A 21130-nucleotide genomic window follows, 5' to 3' on the forward strand; every position below is an offset into this window, starting at 1 on the left:
CAGTCGGACCTTCTGTAGCCTGTACCATACTTATGTAGCCTGCTTATTACCTGGCCCTGCCCGGCCCTTTCCATTCACTGTGCCCATCTTGTACATGGAAGACAACGTTACCGCCTGCAAGTTCTCGGTTCAACAGAGAAACACCCCTCTCCGCCAGTAATATTCATCCGTAACCCGCCTGCCTTGATACTTCATTGGACAGGAAGATAGTAGCGGGGTTAGAGCAAGGTACAATTACCCCTGCCTTGTCTTCATTCCGACGCTTACCGTGCAAGTTCTTCCGTCTTTCACGCTCGGTTCAATGTCACTTCCAGAGCCAGCCAGTGTCTCTCCGTCTTCTGGCCGAATTGTGCACACCCCTCTCCCCTACTGTATGTCTTTCCCCCGCGAGGTACCTTTTCTCTCCCACTCAATCGCGCCTTCTGGGAATTATTGAAAAGCACTTTCCCCCATCAAGTACGGGAGTATTGCTCCTGTGTATTGCTTGACTCTTCGTTTCCTCGCATTTTTAGCCCGAATCGATTCTGAGTATATCTCTCTCTCTTACCCCCAAATCTCACATTCACGTCCAAAGGTATTTTCGAGAAGCAACACCAGAGCCACTTGCTGAAAGTCTCATACGCGTCCTTACCTCCATCTATCAACAGGTGTTGTTGTGCATCCACCCTCCAGCGGCATCCTCAGCTTCACCGCGGCAGCGAACGAGAGACGAGAACGACGACCTGATCGACACTTGTGCGATTTTGCTACCTGCATTCCCCACGTGCGCCCGCCACTCGTGCGCCCATCACCGCGGTCACCATTTGGTTTGAGCTTTCGCGCCCGGACTTGATCCCGAAGAGACTCAGAAAAAAAGAGAAAGTGAACTGCTTTGTATAGACAAAAAGAAGAGGGAAACATTGCAAAAGATACCTGAGAAAGAGCATCACCGACACCTTCAACTCTGTAAGTGAGCAAGCCTCCTAACAGCATATTATCGCCCGAGGAATATTTTTGAGCATCCCCCGCTGTTGCTCGCCAACATACTTCCCCCTTGCACTGAAAGTGCCCCCTGCGCCGTCTACGGTATGGGCAATTATTGAATTGGACGCCCTTGGCACCAAATGTCGACAATACCGGAAGAGCAAAAAACGGATTATGCATAGGCAAGAACGGCGAATGACGAAGGAGAAGGAATAGAACATGGGCGGACAGGATGGAAGGAAAAACCAGATTCTTGTTCCGCTATTGCTGTCGCCCCCTAGCTGCATTCGCTACCATTTACAGTACTCCGTGCTGCGTACTGCTTGCTTCCTTGCAAGAAAAGAAGTCTCGCTAATGCCGTTGCCACATTGTTCAGGTTGCTCCGGACCCCATACCACGTAAGGTATCCCAGAAAAGGCCCAGAAGCAGAAGCAGAAGCAGAAGGAGAAGAGACGCAGAAGCCGTGAGGTACCTGAGGGCAGTCCAGCCGTACGTACGAAGTACCCCAACAACAGCGGAGGACAAAACGGAGAAAGAGACGTGCGCTCACTCGCTGCCCACGCTTCCACCTACCCCGCTGCCCTTTTTGCAACTCCCACGCCCTCACGCCCACATATCCCACGCCCACCGTCCCACGTCCCACGTCCCATACGGCCACAGTCCACCGTCCACCGTCTACGACCAGCCAGCGAGCGACCTTCTCCTCCCAGCCCAAGAATCCACGTCCCAGAACCAGGCCTAAGACCAGGACCGCCCCGCCGAACAGCCACCCCTCCAGCGCGCAACAAATCCTTGAGCTCGCTCCCCCGCCGTCGCTGCATCTCTTTCAAATCCAGCCGACTCCCGCTCTCTTGTTGCCTTTCCATACACGCGCCAGACCAGACGGAAAGCTGCCCATCGCACACCTCACATACCGCAAAACCTCTCCTTCGAATTCCCTCATATCGTCCAAATTCGAGCTGATCATCGAGCCTGTCTCTCGCTCATCACAGCAGAACCGTCAGCAGAAGCATAACTTGACCCGTCGATCTCCCGGCTGTCGTCTTTTTACTCCACCACCCCTCATCACTCTTTAATCCTCCCCGCCGCACGACGACCAATTTCCATCCTCCTCCCCGATCGGTCTCCCTCCCTCTCTCTTCCTCCCCCCTTCAGCCGCTCAATCCGAAAACCCAATCCTTCTCGATCAGGTAGATCGACCATCACACGAAAATGGCCGAATTCGTTAGAGCACAAATTTTCGGTACTACCTTCGAGATCACCTCGAGGTACTCGGACTTGCAACCCGTTGGTATGGGAGCCTTCGGTCTCGTTTGGTAAGTCTGAGAAAATACCATCCATCGCAACGAGCGCTCATTGCGACCATCCATCTGTACTGGCTGACACGTCTTTTTCGCTCACAGCTCCGCCCGTGACCAACTTACCAACCAGAATGTTGCCGTCAAGAAGATTATGAAGCCCTTCAGCACTCCCGTTCTCGCCAAGCGAACATACCGTGAGCTCAAGCTGCTCAAGCACCTGAGACATGAGAACGTACGTTTGATCCCGACTTTGCCGGCTTCTCTCCATATTTAGTTTGTTCGACGTGCGCTGATATCCACCTAGGTCATCTCTCTCAGTGATATCTTCATCTCTCCTCTCGAAGATATCTACTTCGTCACAGAGCTTCTCGGCACCGACTTGCACAGACTGCTCACCTCCAGACCCCTCGAGAAGCAGTTCATCCAGTATTTCCTCTACCAGATTATGGTAAGCCTCGCCCCCTCACCGGAATCCTCTCCGACACCCAATCTGACATGTTTTTGTAGCGCGGCCTGAAATACGTCCACTCTGCTGGTGTGGTCCACCGTGATCTGAAGCCTAGCAACATTCTCGTCAACGAGAACTGCGACTTGAAGATTTGCGACTTCGGTCTCGCCCGTATCCAGGACCCCCAGATGACTGGTTACGTCTCGACGAGATATTACCGCGCTCCTGAGATCATGCTCACATGGCAAAAGTACGACGTTGAGGTCGACATCTGGAGTGCGGGATGCATTTTCGCCGAGATGTTGGAGGGCAAACCTTTGTTCCCCGGCAAGGACCACGTCAACCAGTTCTCCATTATCACCGAGCTTCTCGGTACTCCTCCCGACGATGTCATCAACGGCATTGCCAGTGAAAACGTGAGTTGATGCAGAGCCGAAGCGACGATTCATTTGCTTACTGACACGGACCCAGACCCTCCGATTCGTCAAGTCCCTGCCCAAGCGCGAAAGGCAACCCTTGAAGAACAAGTTCAAGAACGCCGACCCCTCCGCCATTGATCTCTTGGAGAGAATGCTGGTCTTTGATCCCAAGAAGCGGATAACGGCGACTGAGGCGCTCTCGCACGACTACCTTGCTCCCTACCACGACCCCTCTGACGAGCCCGTCGCCGAGGAGAAGTTCGACTGGAGTTTCAACGATGCTGATTTGCCCGTAGACACGTGGAAGATCATGATGTAAGCCATTATCATTTGAAGTTTCCATGAATGACTTGCTAATGAAGTACTCTTTACAGGTACTCCGAGATACTCGACTACCACAATGTGGATGCGTCTGCGCAACAGATGGAAGAGCAGTTTAACGCACAATAGATGAAGGAGTCCAGGGGCGGAGCGAGGATAAATAGGAGAGGGGGGGCTATGATACCACGCAAAACCAGAACGGCACGTGTTTCCAGTACATTCGCACGCAATCATGGTGTTTGGAAGAGGGAATCGGTTATTGTAACGTTGACAATGCAAAGGGCCAACAGTATACGCGATATAAAGGAATGGCATGCATCTTGGAGGTGTTTTTCTCTTTTTCATCATCTTGTTCCAACAAATTTTCCTTTTCCTGGGTCTCCAGGTTCTGTTAGAATAAAGTCCGCGGCATAGGGCATAGCGACAAGCTGACAATGGGCTTCAAGGCCCTGATTACGAGGACTTGCTTTACCAATCAGGATGACGGCCGCTCTCCGGGATACTTGAATATGGGATGCCCTTTGCGAACTGGAGGTCTGTCTGAATTTGGGCGTAATAGCAGAAAATGCCGCGGCAGATAGCAACTGAAGAGAACGAAAAGAAAAAAAAATCATAGAAATCGTTCAGAGGATAACCAAGGCTTGTGATCTACCTCTGGCTAACTACAACCAAAGCGACCCAAACGATCGATGATCCCAAGGGGTTACCCAGAGTGCCAGAGACGATTGTGGCTTGGGGTGTGGTTGTGTACGTACAGACCCCCGCCACATATTGTGTGGTTTACTGTGTTGCCTCAGCCACATTATAGGAGAGTGTGGCTGCCATTTTGCCACAATTCGTCGCAGTTAGGATGGTCACACGAAGCGGAACTCTATCTCGAAAAGTTTCACCGTGACATTTACGTTAACTGCAAGGAAAATCATTTCATGATAGTCAGAAGGAGACATAGGTGAGTGACACCTAAGGTGAGATTCAAGGGGCGGGCGGGCGGCACACTCCGTCTGCACGGTGTAAAGGTGGTGGGGGATGGTGATTTGACTGGAGGGAGGGAGGAGGAGAAATTCCATCTCATGCAATGCAGGACACGCTGGCGGTGCTTGAGGTTAAGGTGAGATGAGGTTTGGGGTTTCCGGGAAGGGAGGGAAGGTTGACGTGGTGTTTTTGCCTCTCCGACTTTTCGTCGCTTTCACCGAGGTAGTCGGTCATGGACTGGGAGAATTTATCGTTAGAAGACTAGGAGTTGACTCCGGTTTGTTTTCAGTTTAGTACCTACGCCTTATGGGTGGCATTTGCGATGTTGCTGGGGCAAAAAAGGTTTGTTGATTTACAGGCTCAAAGTTTGGCTTCTTAGGTAAATTCACACCACCTTTCTCTCACCGTTTATCCGTCGTTGTTGAAGAATTGCACTTGAGGGAATACCGGTACACCACACATGCAGTTCAAAGTGAAGTCGCCTTGAGAAGGGGTAGCACGGGAACCGAAGTAGCGGGAAGAAGCAAAGTTGTGAGTCGTGAAATCGTGATCGATTGATTGATTGATGTGACGTGCCATGGAGACGTGGTCGGTGCTTTTTCCCTTCGGTGCATGGTTGACGTGTCTGTGGTGGACCACACGACCGGACCACAGACGTCGATGTCCGGCCCTTGGCGCTAGGCTGGTTGGGGGATCGGGGAGGTTTTGAGATGGATGTTGAAAGTCTGGTAGATAACGAGTGTCTACACGGTCTGCTTGGCTACTTTGTTCTTGGTGAGAAGCAGTTTGTTGTTGTCGTGGTTTCATTTGTTGCGACAAGTGTGGACTGACCATGATATCCACTGGGAGGGAAGAGTGTTAGACTACTCCGCGCTGCCTAGGCTTGTAAGCTCCCCGGTCAGGACTCAGTGGCTGTAGTAGAATGTCAAAGAACGATATAAGATGTCAATCAACTCTCAACCGTTGTATACTTGTCACGATGGCGAGTGCAGATGTCTGTGTGTGCGTGACAGCGTGCATTTCCAAAAAGAAAAAAAAAGTAACGTATCTTGCTACGGACACTTGAAGTTCGAACCGGGGGCCACGCGGGGTCACCGTAGTCGCCTGGGTATTTTCCTGAGCCCGTGTTCTTGCTACTTTTCTTTTCCCCTCCCCCCGTTGTTCTCGAACCTCGCTGGAACCTCGAACCCCTGAACCTGTCGTGCTTTCTTTCAATGTGGGACGAGTCGTTCGTTTTTAATTGCAACCCATCCCCGACAATTGACTTGTCTGGACCACTGTACATCCTTGGCTCTATTTAAAGGGGTCCCGTGTCCGCATAAGAGCGTTCTCATAAAACGCGGGCAGAAAATAAAACAGAGAAGCCAGATGAGCAAATGAGACTCGAGGGGCAGGACGGCAAGGAAATTACAATGAGAGTGGAAAGACTGGACTGGAAGTAGTAATAAAGTATTTTACTATACTTTTTTGCCGTAGTGCATTAGCACTAATTCCAACAACTCATCCACTATGCCCACTCTCCCGAACCCAGTCTCATTTTGAACGTTACCCGCCTCCGGTCCAATACAAAGCCTACCGCGAACCCACACCGCGAACAACCGTGCTGTGTGGTGGGCAAGCATTCGAGTCTCTCTATCCCCTCAGCTCTCAGGTTTCCATCTTCCTTTTTCTTACCACTCCTCCGCTCGTCGGTCCGTCACTCACGTCTGCCTTTACCTTCAGCTTTTCTCTCCCAAGAAAGGAGGCGGCGAATTGTCCCTTTCTGTGCTATTACTGCCATTCGACACTTCGTGATTAGCAAGGCCTTCTCCACCGACCGCCCATTCTTACAGCTGCTACCAAACGTCCCTTCCCAGGACCCTAATTCGCCAGTGCAACTACGAGGCGGCGGTCGAATCACCGAGGCACACTGCGCAACGGTGCAACCCGATACTTTCAGCTCACAGTTCCACGTACGCCCCATTCGCGCACCCGCGACCGCGCTCTTTCGAGAGGGACGAACCCGTCACCGCTTTCTGCGAGTTCTGCTTGGCGACGCCGGCAGGTAGCTTGCCGGCCGATTTCTCGAGGAAGGAAGAAGATCAGGCGGTACAGAAAGCAGACGCTTGCCCTTCCCTACATAATATCACGGCCCGCTGAGAGAGAGAGAGAGAGAGTCACATTTCTTGACGACCAATTCTTCGTATAGAGGACGATAACCGAAGCCGCCAATTGCTCTCTTGGAGGACTTGTGCAGATCAACATTCCCGGCAGCTTGTCTCACACTAGCCCCCCTTTGAGTGGACGGGGAAATCTCGATACTACGTCAGAACAGAAACCCGCAACCCCTCCTCGACTTTACTGGGGGTCGAATTAGCATACCACAAAGACGAACTTCGTGCATCCGCCCCGAGAGATCTCGACGCCGACAGAAAGACCTCCTCCCATCGCGAGGCTTTGCCGGCGAAGCGGCAACCGGTACCCCGAAAAGGATTGACCCACGCAAGCAAACGTTGGACGAAACGTGCGACGCACGCGAGGGGGATAACTGAAGGAGAAGAAAGAATCTAGACCAAGAACCGAGGAAATACATGGCAATGTCGTAGGAGTGGTCCGGTTGCGCCAAAGAAGTCGAATTACAAACATAGATTGAGGGATTCGCAAAGGAATTGGGCGGTTTTCCAAAGTAACCCAGACCTGGTTTCTCACGCAATCGACAGATTCGACGCATGTCCACGCCCTCGTCGGTAAAAGGCATCACCAAGAAAGAGTGGCAGACACGATAAAAAGGAGGGAAACATGGATACTCCCGAGGTTGCGACGCCGACATCAGGCGCCGCTACGCCCTTGACGGTGCCGTCGACGCCGGCCAAGCCAGATTTCATCCCGCTGGTCACGGTTGTCGACTTCCACCATGCCCGGGGACCCGAAGTTGAGATGTGGTTTGGAGCGGCGGAGGGCACCGATCCGGCAGTCGAGTACGACTGGGGCTTGCTGCCCTTCATGGCGTTGAGCGATGGTGCGCATCTGTGAGTCTCGACCCCTGTTCACTGTAACGCATATGGTGGTTGGAAGCTCTGCTTGGAGCCCGGCTGCTGTTGACGTCTCGGAGCTGGACCAGAAGCTAACGACCCGAACCAGATCAAGCGAGGACTTCTCCTACTTTACGCTTCTCCGTCCGGCCACCGCCACAGGGCCTGCGACGTCCCTGTTCGGCATATCCTGTACACGGCAGCTCGATGCCTCGCAGCTCCTGAACCGGCCCGCCGACGTCACGCGCTCGACGGTCCAGAAAGCCGTTGTCGTCATCGCCGACACGCCGCAGCACTTTGGCATGATGCGCGAGCGTCTCAGCGTCGTCACACAGGCCTGGTTCGCGCAGCGCGAGTTCACCGACACGGAGATCCTCCGCCGCTTTCAGGAGAGTCTGGCCGAGGAGAAGGAGCGCGGGTTCTTGACGGAAGAGGAGAGCCGCGACCAGTACCTCGGCATGAGCTTGCGTGAGCTGGTGCACGAGTTCAAGTCCCAGACGCTGATGCTGTTCAAATGCTGTTTGCTGCAGCCAAAGGTGCGTTTTCTCCTGGCCAAGTGGTAGATTATTGGGGGCTAACCGATGAGTATAGATGCTTTTTTTCGGATCACGATGTGAAAGATTATGCATGATGCAGTTTTCTCTTATTTCTCTGATACCCGGACTTATCCGTAATCTCGTTGACTGCGCCGACCCGGAGCTGAACAACTACGAGAAGAGGTTGGCGCGGCCCACGAGCTTGCGGACCAGCGATCGCAACTCTCTGCTCACCTACATGGGCTTGCCCCTGCAGATTTTCGGCAAGGTATGTATGTTATTGCCATGTCAAGGGTCCTTTGACTGACGACATCAACAGGGTAGTCTGTTTGGTCCATACACCCCTCTGCAGCAACTTGACATACTCGCCGACTTTGGCACCAAGTCATACATTGTGGGCAGCACGAATTCGCTCCTTCTGCAGCAGAGGGACCGCTACAGCGACATTTTAATTAATCTCGACGAGCACACCGTCAATGTCACATCGTCCTCCCTCAAGAACGCCCTGGCTCTGTCAGCTGCAGACCGCCGCTGGATTGACTACATCACCCAAGTAGTTAATGACACTTGGGACGAAGCCAACCCTCAGCGTCCAAACACCATGGGCTACGTCGGCAGCGAGGAGTTCATCCGCCTCCAGTTTGAAGAGTACATACTATCTCTGGTCTCTTCGGTGAAATACCGCAACCACCTCCATGCGCACCCGAATAACCCGCGGGCGCTCCTCCCGCATATTGAAGGCGACCCGTCCCTCGACTACGGAAATGAATTCATCGAATACTGGTCCCGCACCGAAAACCACCGCATCTGGAACGGCAACACAGATTCCCACCTCTTTGACGTCGTCGAGCCGCGGCACCCCTGCGCCGGCGGTCTTACGATTGATGACGTGCAGCGCCGCATCGCTCAGCAGGTCCAGGATATGCACCTGGACGAGCGTCTCGCTGTGGGTAAGGAGGTTCTCGGACGCAACTTTGCCGTGGGCAAGGAGAAGGCGTCCAACATGTTCAACAAGTTCTACTCTGACCTGGAAGCTCTCCGCGAGGCACAGAGGAAACGGGCCGAGGAACAGCGCCTGGCTCAGGAGGCTGCTGCCGCGGAGGCCGAAAAGGCAGGCGCGCCCGCCGCTTCTGCTGCGGCGACGGAAGGGGGAGCAGCCGCCAAGGCGCCGGGGAACTCTGGCAACAAGGCTAGTTCGTACGTGAGTTCGTGGGTTACCTGGGCGGGCGAGAAGCGCAAGGCCGGGTGGGGTGGAGGCAGCGGCAGCGGCAGCGGGAACAGCACCGTGACGTCGCCGACTACAAGTACCAGCGGAGGGTACGGTTGGGGCCGCGGATGGGGCAAGTCCAAGACGGACGCTAGTAAGGCTGGGAATGGCGACAGGGACTCTGCTTCAATCTCGGGGTCGCGGGTGTCGACTTCGTCAGCGGGGACGGAGATCAACGACAAGAGACCGCATGGGGAGAAGCACGATTTCCAGCCGCTGACGCAGGGGACGTATACGGAGTCGATTCTGTCGACGGGGTCGATTGAATCGGAGACGCCTGCGGGTCACGCGAGGCCAGAGTCGAAGGATGGGCCTGCGCCGCCTACGGCGGTAGGAGCTTCCAAGGGGACTGGTCAGGTCGATGGCAAGTTGAATGGCGGCGAGAGCAGCACTATGAGGACAGTGGCTTCTGAGGCTGACGTGGAGGAGAAGAAGGGAGGCTCTGCCACCGCGGCCACGAGTGCTCTGCCCACTAAGGCGCAACAGCCACAACAGCAGGAGAGCGACGACGACGACGACGAAGTTGAGGAGTCCAGGGCGACGGCGGCTGCTGCGGAGGCTGCGGCCGAAGCGGCCAAGGCCTGGGGTGATGATCGCCCGTGAGGAAGAAGAATCAACTCCTATGAGAAGGGGAAATCCTTCCCTTGGAGAAAGAAGAATGAAAGCATGTTAGCAGGCCGAGACGATAATGGGGAATGATGGACATGGGAAGTGGAGAAATATCAACTACAGCACAACACACAAATTCCTGCAGAGAAGCAAAAGGATCATCACAGTACAGAGTTGTACAGAGTATCAGCATAGCGAAGCATTTGTTGGATGGGGGTCCCGATTACCAGGTGTGGATTGGGAAATATGGCGCGCATGAAAGAACCACATCAACAGGAGGCCCCGCCCCTCCCTTTGTTCTCTGGTTATCTTGGTTTTGTCACCAATCTGTAGCTTTAATCGTCATATATATTTTTTTACATGCGGAAGAGATTGAGAAAGCTCGTTTAACGGCCTTGGGTTGGCTTGGCGGACACGCGGGGTTTTACCAATGTACTACGGTTTGCGTGTGCTGGAAAGAGATGACTGGGGGCCGGGACTGGATAGTACGGATCGGAACAGATGAGATCAATGAGAAAGAAAGCACGATTCGCAACGTTGTGTGACTAGGTTTTTTTTTTTTTTTTTTTTTTTGAATCCGTGACTTGGGCATACACGAGGCGGAGTGTCTCGGTAAACTTTGTCCTTTCGTTGCGTCTACTGACGAGAGGTAAGACTAGATCCAGGGCGCTTCCATACCTCGTGCTAAAAACACTGTTGACCTACAAAAGTGTCACGAGAATTTGTCGACGTAAAAGGAATTTCAACTTTGGTCAAAGGAGGAAGGGTGAGAGGGAAGTCCTCTTAATGAAAGCCGACGCCAGGTCCATGAGGAGGCTTTCCCCCCTCTGCTCGAAGCAAGACGACCATTTCGCATCTTGCCGTCCAGTCGAGTCTCCTGCTTAGATGCTGTTCCGAAGCGCACTTATTTTATAGCAAGGGAAATTTCAGGAGACGAGTTAATTATTACACGCTCTGACCCTTGTATATTGCTATACAGAAGAGTATTAGTCTCGGAATATGTTGGGGATGCTAAGCGTTAAGGAGAGGCTCTGTTGGCTCGAGGTAGAGTTGCTAATCATAGAAGTAAGGCCAGCTAATATCACCGCAAGACCCAGGAAGATTGCAGAGACTGGGTCTCAAGTGATGGAGCATCGACTGCAGTCTTGGCCGTCTTCGAGAAGCCAAAGGTCCCTGCAGATGCCATGCGCCTGGTGTGAGACCTTGCTTTGTTACTTTTACTTGGATTTATATTCGCGACGGCGGGATCGGCTGAAGGTGCCTGCTTCGTCGACTGTACATAAGCTGACCTGTGGGCGCCTGTCAAGCTTGGTAAGTCATGGCCCGGTCGCCCAAGCAAAGAACTGTGGGAATTCACGCTTTTCTCTCTTGCTCCGATGGCTTTTTTTGCCCATCTTGAGAAATGAGAAATGAGGAAGATCTACTTGGTGCTATCTAGAAATGTTGTCAAATTGTGAGAGCGGAGAAGTGCAGTTCTCTTCTACACATGCAGCTTCCTCCATGGCAGAATATTCATCCCTGAATACGGTCTGCCTACCCAGTATTCTCTACGGAACGGAAGTTCTCTCGGCCTAGCCGAAATGCCGCTTCGATCATTGTTCCTGATCGTCTCGTCAAACGACCTGCAGATTCGTCACTTCAAACATGGCGAATCATCAGATCACGGTTACGGGACCCTCACTCCTAGACCGGCTCCTGAATCCACTTCATTATCTTTAATGAGGCCATTTCTGTAAGGTTACTCTTTATACTAGTACAGGTTGTGAACTTATTTGAAGATGGAGTACCTATTAAATGCCCTTTCCGAGGATGATGCGGTGTGCCCTAATTGTTTTTGGTCAAAGACAGATGTCGTTTGAATCTTTCAATCGTTACTGGGTATTGAAAACTCCTAAAAAAGCAGGCCAAGAAGGTATCGTCATTCAAAGAAACAGACAAAAGAAAACGTTCACCGCATCGCCAAACCAACCCGAGTCCCTATCCATCCTCTTCACACAACCGAAGGCCGCGGCCCCGACGAGACCATGACATGCCCAACGCTCGACTGCCTCGACGCCTTCCTGCCGGAAGAGAACCTCTCAAAGAAGCCCGCCGTCCCAGACTTCCTCCTCTCCCCGCTCGAGATGCTCGACCGGTCCGAGACCTCGCGGATCGAGGCGGCGTCGATGAAGGTCTGGGGGAAGATACCCCAGACGCCTTTTGCGTTGGTGCCGGACCAGCACCAGTGATCGTGCCATGCCCCTAGATGTCTTGTGTAAGCACACTGAAGATACTCCGTACGCGCGCACCATGGAAACATCTACATAGGAAGGGAGGGGGGAAAACGACTTACAGCTGATATTGGTGATCCTCTCGCCCTGATCAAACTTCAACCAATCCCCGCCATCCTTCGGCCTCGGCGCAAACTTCCACCTCGCCACAGCCGAGATATTACTCGCCGTGTCCGCGCGAATCTCCGCCTTGGGCGGCGCCTCCAGCTTCAGCACATCCAGCGGCGCGGAACCGAAATTCCCCTCGTGCCACCCCATCACCCACTCCCCGTTGTACTTTGCCGGGAACTCCACCCCGCTCAACCTCGCGCCGTTTGCGAGCTCGAACCCGGGCGTGTTATCGTACAGCAGCCGCATCCCGTACATCCTCTTGACCGTCTGCGTCGCCGTCGCCGTCGGCAGCTGCGCGAGCTCGAGCTGGCGGCCCTCGATGCGCGAGGGCCGGGGCGCGGCGCGGAAGTGCAGGTCGTAGTTGTTGCGCAGGTGGAGCGGTACCTCGCCGCCGCCCGTGGTTTCCGAGGTTTCTACGACTGTGATGCCGGGTACTTGGGGTAAGGGGCGCGGGTGCCGGGCGAGGTGCTCGAAGAGCTTCTTCTGGCTGAAGAAGACTGTGGCGTCGCATTCTTCGAGAGTGTGTTGGGCGTGGACGCAGAAGACGCAGCCGTAGAGGAACTCGTCTGCGCGTTTGGTGGCGACGTGGGATTTTTGGAGGAACCGGGGGCGGTAGGAGATTTTGTTGGAGGTGTGGTTTGCTTCTTCTAGAGTTTGTCATCATATTAGTGAATCCCCTTGAATCAAGTCAGACATCGATATGTAGAGTCGAGTGCGTACCGGCCTTGTTGATGTCGTTCTCGACCTGTTTGAAGTCGAGCTCATAGGAGCAGCTCGAGCACTTGGCGACCTCATGTGCGCCAGAGAATCCCTTGCAACAAAAGTTAGTCCGTGTGTACTACATGGAGAAAAAGGGGGGGGGGGGTGGCGTTGGGACGTTGACTACTCACCGGTTTCTTAACCTTCTTCACACCGAGACCTCCGCGCGTGACCTCCTTGGCACCCTCACAGAACCCCTTGTACAAATAAAACGAGCTGCTCAACCCAATATTACAATCCTTTGGCCGGGACGAGACCTGAAGCGCCGCCTCCCTTCCCTGCGAAGAAGACTCCGACTCGACGGGGATCAGCCCCTCGCCGTCGCTCATGACCAGCGGCACCTTCTCGATGCCCTCGTGGACGCCGGGCGGGAAGTTAGGCGGGATGATGGGCGGCGGCCTCGACGTCGGGCTGAGCCGGCCACCGTCGTGGGCCGAAGACGTGGAGGCGCGGTGCTCCGTCATGGAGGGGCTGATGGCGCCCGAGTTCCTCCTGCCGCCGCCGCCGTCGAATACGGAGTCGTGGAGGGATTCCTGGGAGCGTTGCCGCGAGGCGTGCGAGTACATGGAGCTGGTCTGCGAGTGCCGGTGGGGCCGCGGGGAGTAGCCTCCGTTCACGTTCCGCGGGGTCTGCGTCTGGTCTTCCGTGACGATACCTAGTGTCGTAGATGACGCTCGCCCTCGTGAGATGAGAGGGTGGTTTCTATCCGTCATCGATACCGGTGATCGCGTGAGGTCCTGCGGGCTCATTTGGTGGTACCGGTCTTCTTCTGAGAGGACGCGGTCGGCGGGGATCTCAAGCCGATGATCTGAGCCGTGCGAGACTCTGCTCATGTTCTTCGGGCTGCCCGGCTCAGAGATGGGCGAGCTCATGGAGACGGGCGGACGACGCTCAATGTTCATCTCGCCCATTGGCCCTTCCAATCCTGTCTCGATCATGGGGCTTGCTCCTATACTCCACGGGTTTGTCGGAGGAGGAGGCGGCGGTTGCTGCTCGAGGACCTCCTCCCTGACTCTTGGCTCTGGCTCGGTTGGTGCATGTTGCTCTTCCTGTGGCTGGAAATGATGTCCCTCGTGGGACGTGGTTAGACTTCCGTGGCCTTGTTCTTGGGTCTCTATCGTCGAGTGGATCTTTGGTCAGCTGCTTGATTTTTTTATCTTTGAATTCATGGGGGCAATGGCTATAGTTACCGAGTGTAGCCGGTGGCGATGTCGCGATAATTGGAATAGGAGGCTGCTCCCGCGGCGCCGGCTCCAGCCTCATCCTCTTCAAGATCTCTCCAGTCCGGAGGCCGGCCCTCTTGCAGAGCTCCCGCAGCTCGACATACTTTTCCTTTTCATACGTGTCTGCATCGATTACGTCTTCAAAGTCCCATATCATGTCAGTCATTTGTGACCTGTAGTCGGCGATCTCGTCTGCATGGATCACAAAAAGGGTCAGTTAAACGCCGTCACTATATGTGTAAGAAAAGAAGAGGAATGAAACCGGAAATCACCATACTATCATCTTTGAGCGCATCTATAAAGTTAACGCCAGACTCCTCCAAGTGGCGTAAGCACAGCGGCTCAATAATCTTGAGGATGCGCTCGGCGCCCTTGACCAGCTTCTGGCTCTCGGAGAGCATGTCTCGGTCGTCGCCCGCATTTCCGAGCGCAACGCTCCCTTTCTCCACGACCTCCTCAAAGGGCCCTGTCACCAAGTCCTTCACGACGTCCATGGTCGGCAAAAGGGGGGGCCCGTAACTCCTTTGACGGTCGGTGGCCGTCTGGTCTCGGTCTTCCGGCGGCGGGGTTTAGGTGGGGAGTTGTCGGCCTGGTTGGTTAGAGGTACACGATGGGCTAAGCCAGCGCGACAAGCTGGCAGAGGGTCATCCGAATAGTCATCCGAATAGTAAGTTTGAATCTGAACTTGCGCAATCGCCAAGTGTTTTGGGAGTTCACAATCACAGAAACTTTGGGAAATAGATCTTGGCAGAAAATATGAGAAAAAGAGAAGGAGGAAGAGAAGGAAATGCAAAGAGGACGGCAGGTCAGGATAGGACAAGGCTGTAGAAAAGCTACTAAGCTGAGCTGAGCAGATCAATTAGTCGGCTTCGCTCAGAGTCACCACCACAGAAACAGGGCCAGCTCTAGGCCGCAGGATAGATGGGCAAGGTATGGCACACAAGGACGGGACGGGATTGGAGATGAGCGGCTGGCGGGCAAGGTAGGCAGATGCAGGGCGCACCGCATGTCAGACTGGCCACTCTCTATCTCTCCCGAGACACGAAGCGCACCTCTGGGCCGTCCGTCTGTCTGTCACTCGAGAGATAGAGCGAACGAGCGAGGGCACAAGAGTACCGGTAGCCAACGGGCGTGGCTTGCTTCTCGGAACGCCTCCGCACTTCCAGTTCCAGTTCAGGTCTTGAAAGTTGACTTGAGTGACAAGCAGGCAAGGCGGTGCGGTGGTGTTGCGCCCACCTTTGCAAGCGAATGCAGGTGAACCTCGCCCCGGTATCAGGCTAGTCTCGCAAGGAGATCGGCATGGCGGGCGATGAAAAGAGTGTCAACATGTCTGCTGCATGTTCCAACGTGGAGGAGGGGGGAGGGAGAAGCGCCAAAGGTGGAGGAGGAGGCGTTCTGGCGTCTTGGATCCGAGGTAGGGCTGCTGAGCTGTCGCTGCTAGCCTTCAGAACCACCCCCCCCCCCCAGGCAGACCCGTTTGACTTCATCGGCGTGGCACATTCCTAAAGCTGGCTCCGCGATTGGTGTTTCTCAAGCGAAAGGAATGTCGCGGGCGTGACGGAGTTTGCTGGTAAGGGATTGAGGGAAGAGGGACGTTTGGTAGGGGGTTGTAAGCGAACAAGTCCACAGTGTCGGTACGTACTAACTGAATAAGCAAGGAACTTAAGGCACGTAGTACTGTGAGTCTGGTAGGCTCATCAGATGAACGCTGCAGCCACGAGGTCCAGCACAGCTAGCGCAGAGGCGCAGTTCAATATAAGCCCATCGACGTAACCCCTTAGAGTAAAGAGGCTCTAACGAGCATTTGCATCAATGTACAAGACTACGCCCAGCTGTTTAAGCCTCCCGATCTGCCTCGCCCGATGCGCAGTTTGTTTTTAGTGGTCATATGCCCATTCATTATGAGGCATTACTGAGTAAGGTCAGGTAGGCAACCCTGACACCAGACCTTATCTCAACTCCTCCATCGGTCACCCATTGTGGCCACCGACGACCGCATCACTTATGCCCCATCTTTCTTCACCGAACGGACAAATATTCAAGGGTTCGCCTGACTCTTATTTTGACCGAAACAAACGCCCGATTACAGACAGCAAATAACCCGTAGCTTTTCGGAAGACCCCGATTAAACATATTCGCTAGCAATACACGCCAGAAGAGGCATAACTCATGTTCTCATCAATAAGGGTTTGTGTGTATACTTTGTTACCTATCCATCAGTCCGTCTTTTGATCAACTGTTGATGGCGACCTCTACGCCTTAGTCGTATTTCCGGAGATGGTCTGAAGGTCTCATGTCAGAAGGTGGCAGTGGCGATCAAAGTATACAGCGACTTACCTGAGAAATCAGATTGCGACCAATCTGGATGGTCTCGGCCATACCACGTTGGCGAAGCCAGAACCTGTCAAATCGTCAGCTTGAATCTTCAACGTCGAGGGCTAGAACATCAACTCACGCTTCCTCAGCGCCTCCGTGGCCTTGGGTCGAGATTCTGCGAGCCTCATCCTCAAGAGCCTGCATGGTGATCATCTCCGTCTTCTCGATACCTGGAGTGGCAGCTTGGTCCGAAACACCTTGGCCCAGGTTCTCCTCGAGCAACCTCTTCTTCATCATGAACCGTTCCTTCTTCTCTCTCTGCAGTCCCGGGCTATCAAGCTTCTTCATGACGAGGCGGACGACGAATTGCGCGCCAAAGTAAAAGTGTTCCGAGAGGAGGATGCTAAGGAGGAGACCCCATGCCTGAATGCTTCCAGGAGTGCCGCGAGGCCCATCACCCTTGCCAGCGGATCTGCACAGGAACACAATCGAGGCGCTGGTAATGCTGCCCAACCAGGACAAGAATCCCAGGGCGTTGAGCCAGGGTCCGATCGAGTCGGCGCGCCACGGGATGGGCCGCCTGCTGCTGATGGCGATCTTGACCGCGTCCGATCTCATCTCGACCCAGTTGTTGACGAGGAAGCAGCAGGCTGTCAAAGGCCAAGCCACGGAGAAGAGTGAGAGGTAACCGAACTGGATGACCATTTCTCTGTAGTCTCCGGTAACATCGTACGTCTCAAGCTCAGCTTCGTTTCTCACACGCTCCAAGAAGGCGGCCTCTTCCGGCTGGTCCTTGATCTTGGCGGCGCTGTCCTCCTTGGACATCTTGGACTGCACCTCTCTGACCTCCTGGAACACCTGGCGCTTGACGTACGGCACGATGACCTCGGTGGCGAAGTTGACGACCTGGGCGGTGACGGTGAAGTAGAACATCTGCTTGCTGATTCTCTCGGGGTTGATGGAAAATTCCTGGGTCTGGAAGTTGACGTCCTTGGGGGTGATCTTCTGCGCAGTGGTCCGCCAGAAATCGAGGTAAGGAGTGAGGTGGTCGCCGAAGGGAAGGTAGACAAAAGTGGTGAAGAACAGGGCCATGTAGGAGGTCAGGAAGTTGAGAACGAACTCCTTCTGAACCAGGGCTGCATGGTGTGCGTCAATTGTCTCGTAGTTTTCCATCTCGGTCAGTCTCGTCGCGAACTTGGTGAGCACGGTAGAGAAAGTGGGCGTCATAACCACCAGAATGACGGTCGGGAGGAAGGCCAAGTAGGATTGGAAAGGCCCGTTGTACACCTCGTTGATGAAGATTTCCAGCGAGTTGCAGGTAACGATAAGTGTGCCCAGTACCACGATGCACGCTGCCGCGAAAGGGATCTGGAGAAGCTGCGTCTGCAGGCGCTTGATGGGTGAGTAGATCTTGACGGGCTCTCCGGTGACAGGGTCCTCGGCCTGGCGCTCGAACTCGAATTGCGGCCGAGGGTGCTGGATGTTGGAGACGCCGCGGACGCCCCACTGTACGGCGAGGTCGACTTCCCTCTGCTTCCAGAACTCGAAAAAGATGACAGACCACAGGCAGCTGACGAGAGCATAGAGCCAGGAGAACTGGCCAAGGAACATCCAAGCACCAAAACCGGCGGCGGCGGGAACGACGAGGAACTTGAAGTAGGTCTGCATGAAGGCGAAGTAGAAGGCGACGCTCTCGCCGAACTTGTCGCGAATTTCGTCGAGGTCGTTCTCGTCCGTCTGCCCCTTTGTGCTCACCCTCTTGATCCACTGGCGGTTGAAGGAGTGGTTGTGGAGGGGGAAGATGCTGGCGACGTGCTTCCACTTGCCGGACTCGGGGGTGATGCCGGCTCCGCCCTCGTTCTTGGGCTTCACCATGAGCAGGTAGACGAGGCGTAGGCGCTCGGCGTCGGAGACGGGCTCATCGCGGAGAGCCTGGGAGAGGTCCTTGTCTGCGGTGTTGGTTCGAGCGCCCTGTAGCCAGTCTTGCAGTCTGGATCGGTAGACTTGGTCGGCGAGGAACTTGTCGGCGATCTTGATGAAGACGAGAACGGAGCTCTTGTCGCCTCTCCGGACCTCGGTGGTCAGGCCGACATGGGTCAAGGCTTCGATGAGCTGGACGAAGGAAGCTTCGGCACTGGCGCGGTCTGAACAAGTAAATGGGTCAGTTTTCGTGGTGAGGCACAAAGGTAAAAGGGGGCTCACCCTCTTGGGGAATCTTGTAGTTGATGACATAGTCGACGCCAAAGTTGGTGTCTAGACCCTTGGTCTTCTCATCGCTGTAAAGGTCGCGAAGAGTCGCCATGGCTGCTGCGGGCCGCGAGTTCGTCCCAAAAGATCAGTCGTCGGGAGCTCGAGCACGGATGTCGTGTGTGCAGGTTAGCAAGTTTGGATTGCAATCGTGGAGATGGGGTGCACTGTTGAGACAAGATATGAGAGCTATCCAAATGGTCGACGGTGACGGGATCACACGATAAGAGAAAAGGTAGTAGGGGTCGCGATGGTCTTAAAGCCAAGTGCGAAAATGTTAGCCAAGTGGCTGAAAGTAATGACGGTGATGTCTCGCTTGGCAGGTTTTTTAGATGAACAGAAGGAGAGAGAGGAGCTTGGGCATTTGGCTGGTGGGATTGAGGGAACCGTCACGTCACCGCGCAGGGCCCCGACTTGGCCGGGGAGCTTTTTTTCAGGGAACAAGCTCCAGCCCCTCAATCTACGCAGTATGTACGAAGTACCTACCTAGTGCCCACCAGTCGATCCCACCACCGCTACGCCAAACATGGATTGGCGCTGCCGTGTCGCTGGGAAATGTCCAGTGGTGTTGTACCTCGTAGGCTTGTAGCACCGCAGCAGTGACAATGGTGGTGCATGGCTCGTGCTGCCCCGGCCTCCCTCCCTCTGGCCCCCAGCATAGCTGAACCGCCGCCGTGCCAGGTGCCGGCCGGCCCACCTCACTGTGGACATGGCGACACGCACTGAGTGATTGACTTCTGACGGGTGGACTGTCATTGGATTGCACCAGTGCTGGCTGGTGCTGTCATCGGTGGGGTTTCAGCTCGGGCAGCTGCTTGGAGCTCCCTCTGCCCCATGTGAAGATCCGTCCGGCCAACCTCAACACCACTTCACCTCACCTCACCTCACCTCATCTCACCGTATCTCACCTCACTTCATATCACCAATCTCACTCACCTCTCACAGCAGCTCACATGGAAGTCGCATAACCCCTGCGTCCCTTCACTCGATACCCCCACCCACAGGGACACCGACGGACACAATCCCCAAATGACTCTCCTCACAGCCCTCGGCCTCCGCCGCAAAAACGACTGGGAACCCCTAACCCTCATCGACGCCCTCATCCTCTCACCCCTAAACCTCCTCGTCACAATCATCTACAGCATCATCCTCTTCCTCCGCGGCCGCCCTTTTACCCCGCCCCGCGACAAGCCCGCCATCCGCATCGTCTGCCTCTCCGACACCCACGACCGCACCGACGTCGACATTCCCCCCGGCGACCTCCTCATCCACGCCGGAGACCTCACCAACGCCGGCACCGTCGCCGACATCCAGGCCCAGCTCGACTGGCTCGCCGCTCAGCCTCACCAACACAAGATCCTCGTATGCGGCAATCACGACAGCTTCTTCGATCCCAGCGCCCGTCTGCCCGAGGACCGCGGCAAGAGCCTCGATTTCAAGGGGATCCGCTATCTCATCCGCGATGCCGTCACGCTCGAGTTCAAGGGCGGCCGTCATTTGAAGATCTACGGCGCCCCTGATATCCCGACCTGCGGCGGCTCAGAAATGGCTTTCCAGTATGATCGTTCATCACCGCCCTGGACCAATACCGTACCAATTGACACTGACATTTTGATCACTCACACCCCACCAGTAAGTCTCATCTCATCTCATCTCATCTCATTTTCACTTCATCTCATCCTCTCCACCTTCATCAACTTCTTCATCTAACACACGCCACCAGAAAACCCACCTAGACCTCAACCTAGGCTGCCCAGCCCTCCTTCAGGAAGTCTGGCGCGTCCGCCCCAAACTCCACGTCTTCGGCCACGTCCACTGGGGCCACGGCCGCCAGACCGTCCACTTTGACGATTGCCAGCGCGCCTACGAGGCCCTCATGTCCCGCCCGCCCCGCGGCCTCTTCCGCGACCTCTTCCCCCACGCCGGCTGGCGCGACGCCCTCGCCGTCCTCGGCTACGGCATCCACGGCGTCGTCTGGAAGTGGCTCATGGTCGGGCCCGGCGGCAACACCAGCAGTCTCATGGTCAACGCCGCGCAAATGTACGGCAATACGGGGCGGTTGGGGAACCCTGTGGAAGTGGTGGATTTGTAATATCAACAAGGGTAAGACAATGACTTGGAATCCTAAAGTATTTGTATAACTATAACAACTACGTATAATGTAGTAAGGCAGTGCGCCCGTTGCGCTGGTGTGGTATCATGGCGATGTCTGTGCTAATGAACGTGTGGTGGAACAAAAAAAAGCAACAAAAGAAACTAAGCAGAAAGATAGAAAGAAGAGAAAGATACCAAATGCGCCGCCAATATGCACCGGGAACCAGCCCACCGATTCGTACGTCTTCTCGAAGTCAAATCCA

General features: G+C 54.7%; 8 protein-coding genes across 8 annotated transcripts; 3 read left to right on the forward strand and 5 right to left on the reverse strand.

Moving 5' to 3' along the window:
• Nucleotides 1-366: 366 nt before the first annotated feature.
• Nucleotides 367-1464, reverse strand: BDZ83DRAFT_606936 (uncharacterized protein). The gene is made up of 2 exons (XM_060507401.1): nucleotides 648-1464; nucleotides 367-574 (listed from the first exon to the last, which is right to left on the reverse strand). The coding sequence occupies exons 1-2, from the start codon at nucleotides 1141-1143 to the stop codon at nucleotides 453-455; spliced, it is 618 nt and encodes a 205-aa protein (XP_060369210.1). The 5' UTR covers nucleotides 1144-1464; the 3' UTR covers nucleotides 367-452.
• Nucleotides 1465-1929: 465 nt separating this feature from the next.
• Nucleotides 1930-3971, forward strand: BDZ83DRAFT_69996 (kinase-like domain-containing protein). The gene is made up of 6 exons (XM_060511423.1): nucleotides 1930-2279; nucleotides 2367-2496; nucleotides 2569-2712; nucleotides 2772-3128; nucleotides 3184-3446; nucleotides 3506-3971. Exons 1-6 carry the CDS (start codon nucleotides 2176-2178, stop codon nucleotides 3579-3581), a joined length of 1074 nt encoding a protein of 357 aa, XP_060369211.1. The 5' UTR covers nucleotides 1930-2175; the 3' UTR covers nucleotides 3582-3971.
• BDZ83DRAFT_69977 (uncharacterized protein) lies at nucleotides 3650-4180 on the reverse strand. The gene has a single exon (XM_060511417.1). It carries the CDS (start codon nucleotides 4064-4066, stop codon nucleotides 3797-3799), a length of 270 nt encoding a protein of 89 aa, XP_060369212.1. The 5' UTR covers nucleotides 4067-4180; the 3' UTR covers nucleotides 3650-3796.
• A 611-nt stretch (nucleotides 4181-4791) lies between these two features.
• On the reverse strand, nucleotides 4792-5464 carry BDZ83DRAFT_606948 (uncharacterized protein). Its single transcript, XM_060507402.1, has one exon. The coding sequence runs from the start codon at nucleotides 5256-5258 to the stop codon at nucleotides 4833-4835; it is 426 nt and encodes a 141-aa protein (XP_060369213.1). The 5' UTR covers nucleotides 5259-5464; the 3' UTR covers nucleotides 4792-4832.
• Nucleotides 5465-7202: 1738 nt separating this feature from the next.
• On the forward strand, nucleotides 7203-9841 carry BDZ83DRAFT_569229 (transporter Avl9; the record flags this gene model as incomplete). Its single annotated transcript, XM_060504165.1, has 4 exons — nucleotides 7203-7432; nucleotides 7545-7971; nucleotides 8027-8239; nucleotides 8291-9841. 4 exons carry the CDS (start codon nucleotides 7203-7205, stop codon nucleotides 9839-9841), a joined length of 2421 nt encoding a protein of 806 aa, XP_060369214.1.
• Nucleotides 9842-11837: 1996 nt separating this feature from the next.
• BDZ83DRAFT_716591 (SH3 domain-containing protein) lies at nucleotides 11838-14704 on the reverse strand (the record flags this gene model as incomplete). The annotated part of the gene is made up of 6 exons (XM_060511863.1): nucleotides 11838-12088; nucleotides 12180-12875; nucleotides 12949-13039; nucleotides 13119-14101; nucleotides 14178-14402; nucleotides 14488-14704. The coding sequence occupies 6 exons, from the start codon at nucleotides 14702-14704 to the stop codon at nucleotides 11838-11840; spliced, it is 2463 nt and encodes an 820-aa protein (XP_060369215.1).
• Nucleotides 14705-16526: 1822 nt separating this feature from the next.
• Nucleotides 16527-18828, reverse strand: BDZ83DRAFT_569033 (calcium-activated chloride channel-domain-containing protein; the record flags this gene model as incomplete). Its single annotated transcript, XM_060504140.1, has 3 exons — nucleotides 16527-16611; nucleotides 16666-18670; nucleotides 18729-18828. The coding sequence occupies 3 exons, from the start codon at nucleotides 18826-18828 to the stop codon at nucleotides 16527-16529; spliced, it is 2190 nt and encodes a 729-aa protein (XP_060369216.1).
• Nucleotides 18829-19666: 838 nt separating this feature from the next.
• On the forward strand, nucleotides 19667-21067 carry BDZ83DRAFT_70582 (calcineurin-like phosphoesterase). The gene is made up of 3 exons (XM_060511516.1): nucleotides 19667-20405; nucleotides 20497-20876; nucleotides 21002-21067. The coding sequence occupies exons 1-2, from the start codon at nucleotides 19803-19805 to the stop codon at nucleotides 20863-20865; spliced, it is 972 nt and encodes a 323-aa protein (XP_060369217.1). The 5' UTR covers nucleotides 19667-19802; the 3' UTR covers nucleotides 20866-20876; nucleotides 21002-21067.
• Nucleotides 21068-21130: the final 63 nt, after the last annotated feature.

This window comes from Colletotrichum acutatum, assembly GCF_030867785.1.
Source record: "Colletotrichum acutatum strain CBS 112980 chromosome Unknown BDZ83scaffold_13, whole genome shotgun sequence".
Classification (NCBI taxonomy): Eukaryota; Fungi; Ascomycota; class Sordariomycetes; order Glomerellales; family Glomerellaceae; genus Colletotrichum; species Colletotrichum acutatum.

What these genes read in the sequence shown, in the direction of transcription:
- BDZ83DRAFT_69996 (XM_060511423.1), top strand. Translation starts at nt 2,176, where the DNA reads ATGGCCGAATTCGTTAGAGCACAAATTTTCGGTACTACCTTCGAGATC. An exon ending in ACGGCATTGCCAGTGAAAAC is followed by an intron (nt 3,129 to 3,183) that starts GTGAGTTGATGC and finishes ACACGGACCCAG; the next exon opens with ACCCTCCGATTCGTCAAGTC. An exon ending in GACACGTGGAAGATCATGAT is followed by an intron (nt 3,447 to 3,505) that starts GTAAGCCATTAT and finishes TACTCTTTACAG; the next exon opens with GTACTCCGAGATACTCGACT.
- BDZ83DRAFT_70582 (XM_060511516.1), top strand. Translation starts at nt 19,803, where the DNA reads ATGACTCTCCTCACAGCCCTCGGCCTCCGCCGCAAAAACGACTGGGAA. An exon ending in TGATCACTCACACCCCACCA is followed by an intron (nt 20,406 to 20,496) that starts GTAAGTCTCATC and finishes ACACGCCACCAG; the next exon opens with AAAACCCACCTAGACCTCAA.
- BDZ83DRAFT_606948 (XM_060507402.1), bottom strand. Translation starts at nt 5,258, where the DNA reads ATGGTCAGTCCACACTTGTCGCAACAAATGAAACCACGACAACAACAA.
- BDZ83DRAFT_606936 (XM_060507401.1), bottom strand. Translation starts at nt 1,143, where the DNA reads ATGCATAATCCGTTTTTTGCTCTTCCGGTATTGTCGACATTTGGTGCC. An exon ending in GGGTGGATGCACAACAACAC is followed by an intron (nt 575 to 647) that starts CTGTTGATAGAT and finishes TCTCGAAAATAC; the next exon opens with CTTTGGACGTGAATGTGAGA.
- BDZ83DRAFT_69977 (XM_060511417.1), bottom strand. Translation starts at nt 4,066, where the DNA reads ATGATTTTTTTTTCTTTTCGTTCTCTTCAGTTGCTATCTGCCGCGGCA.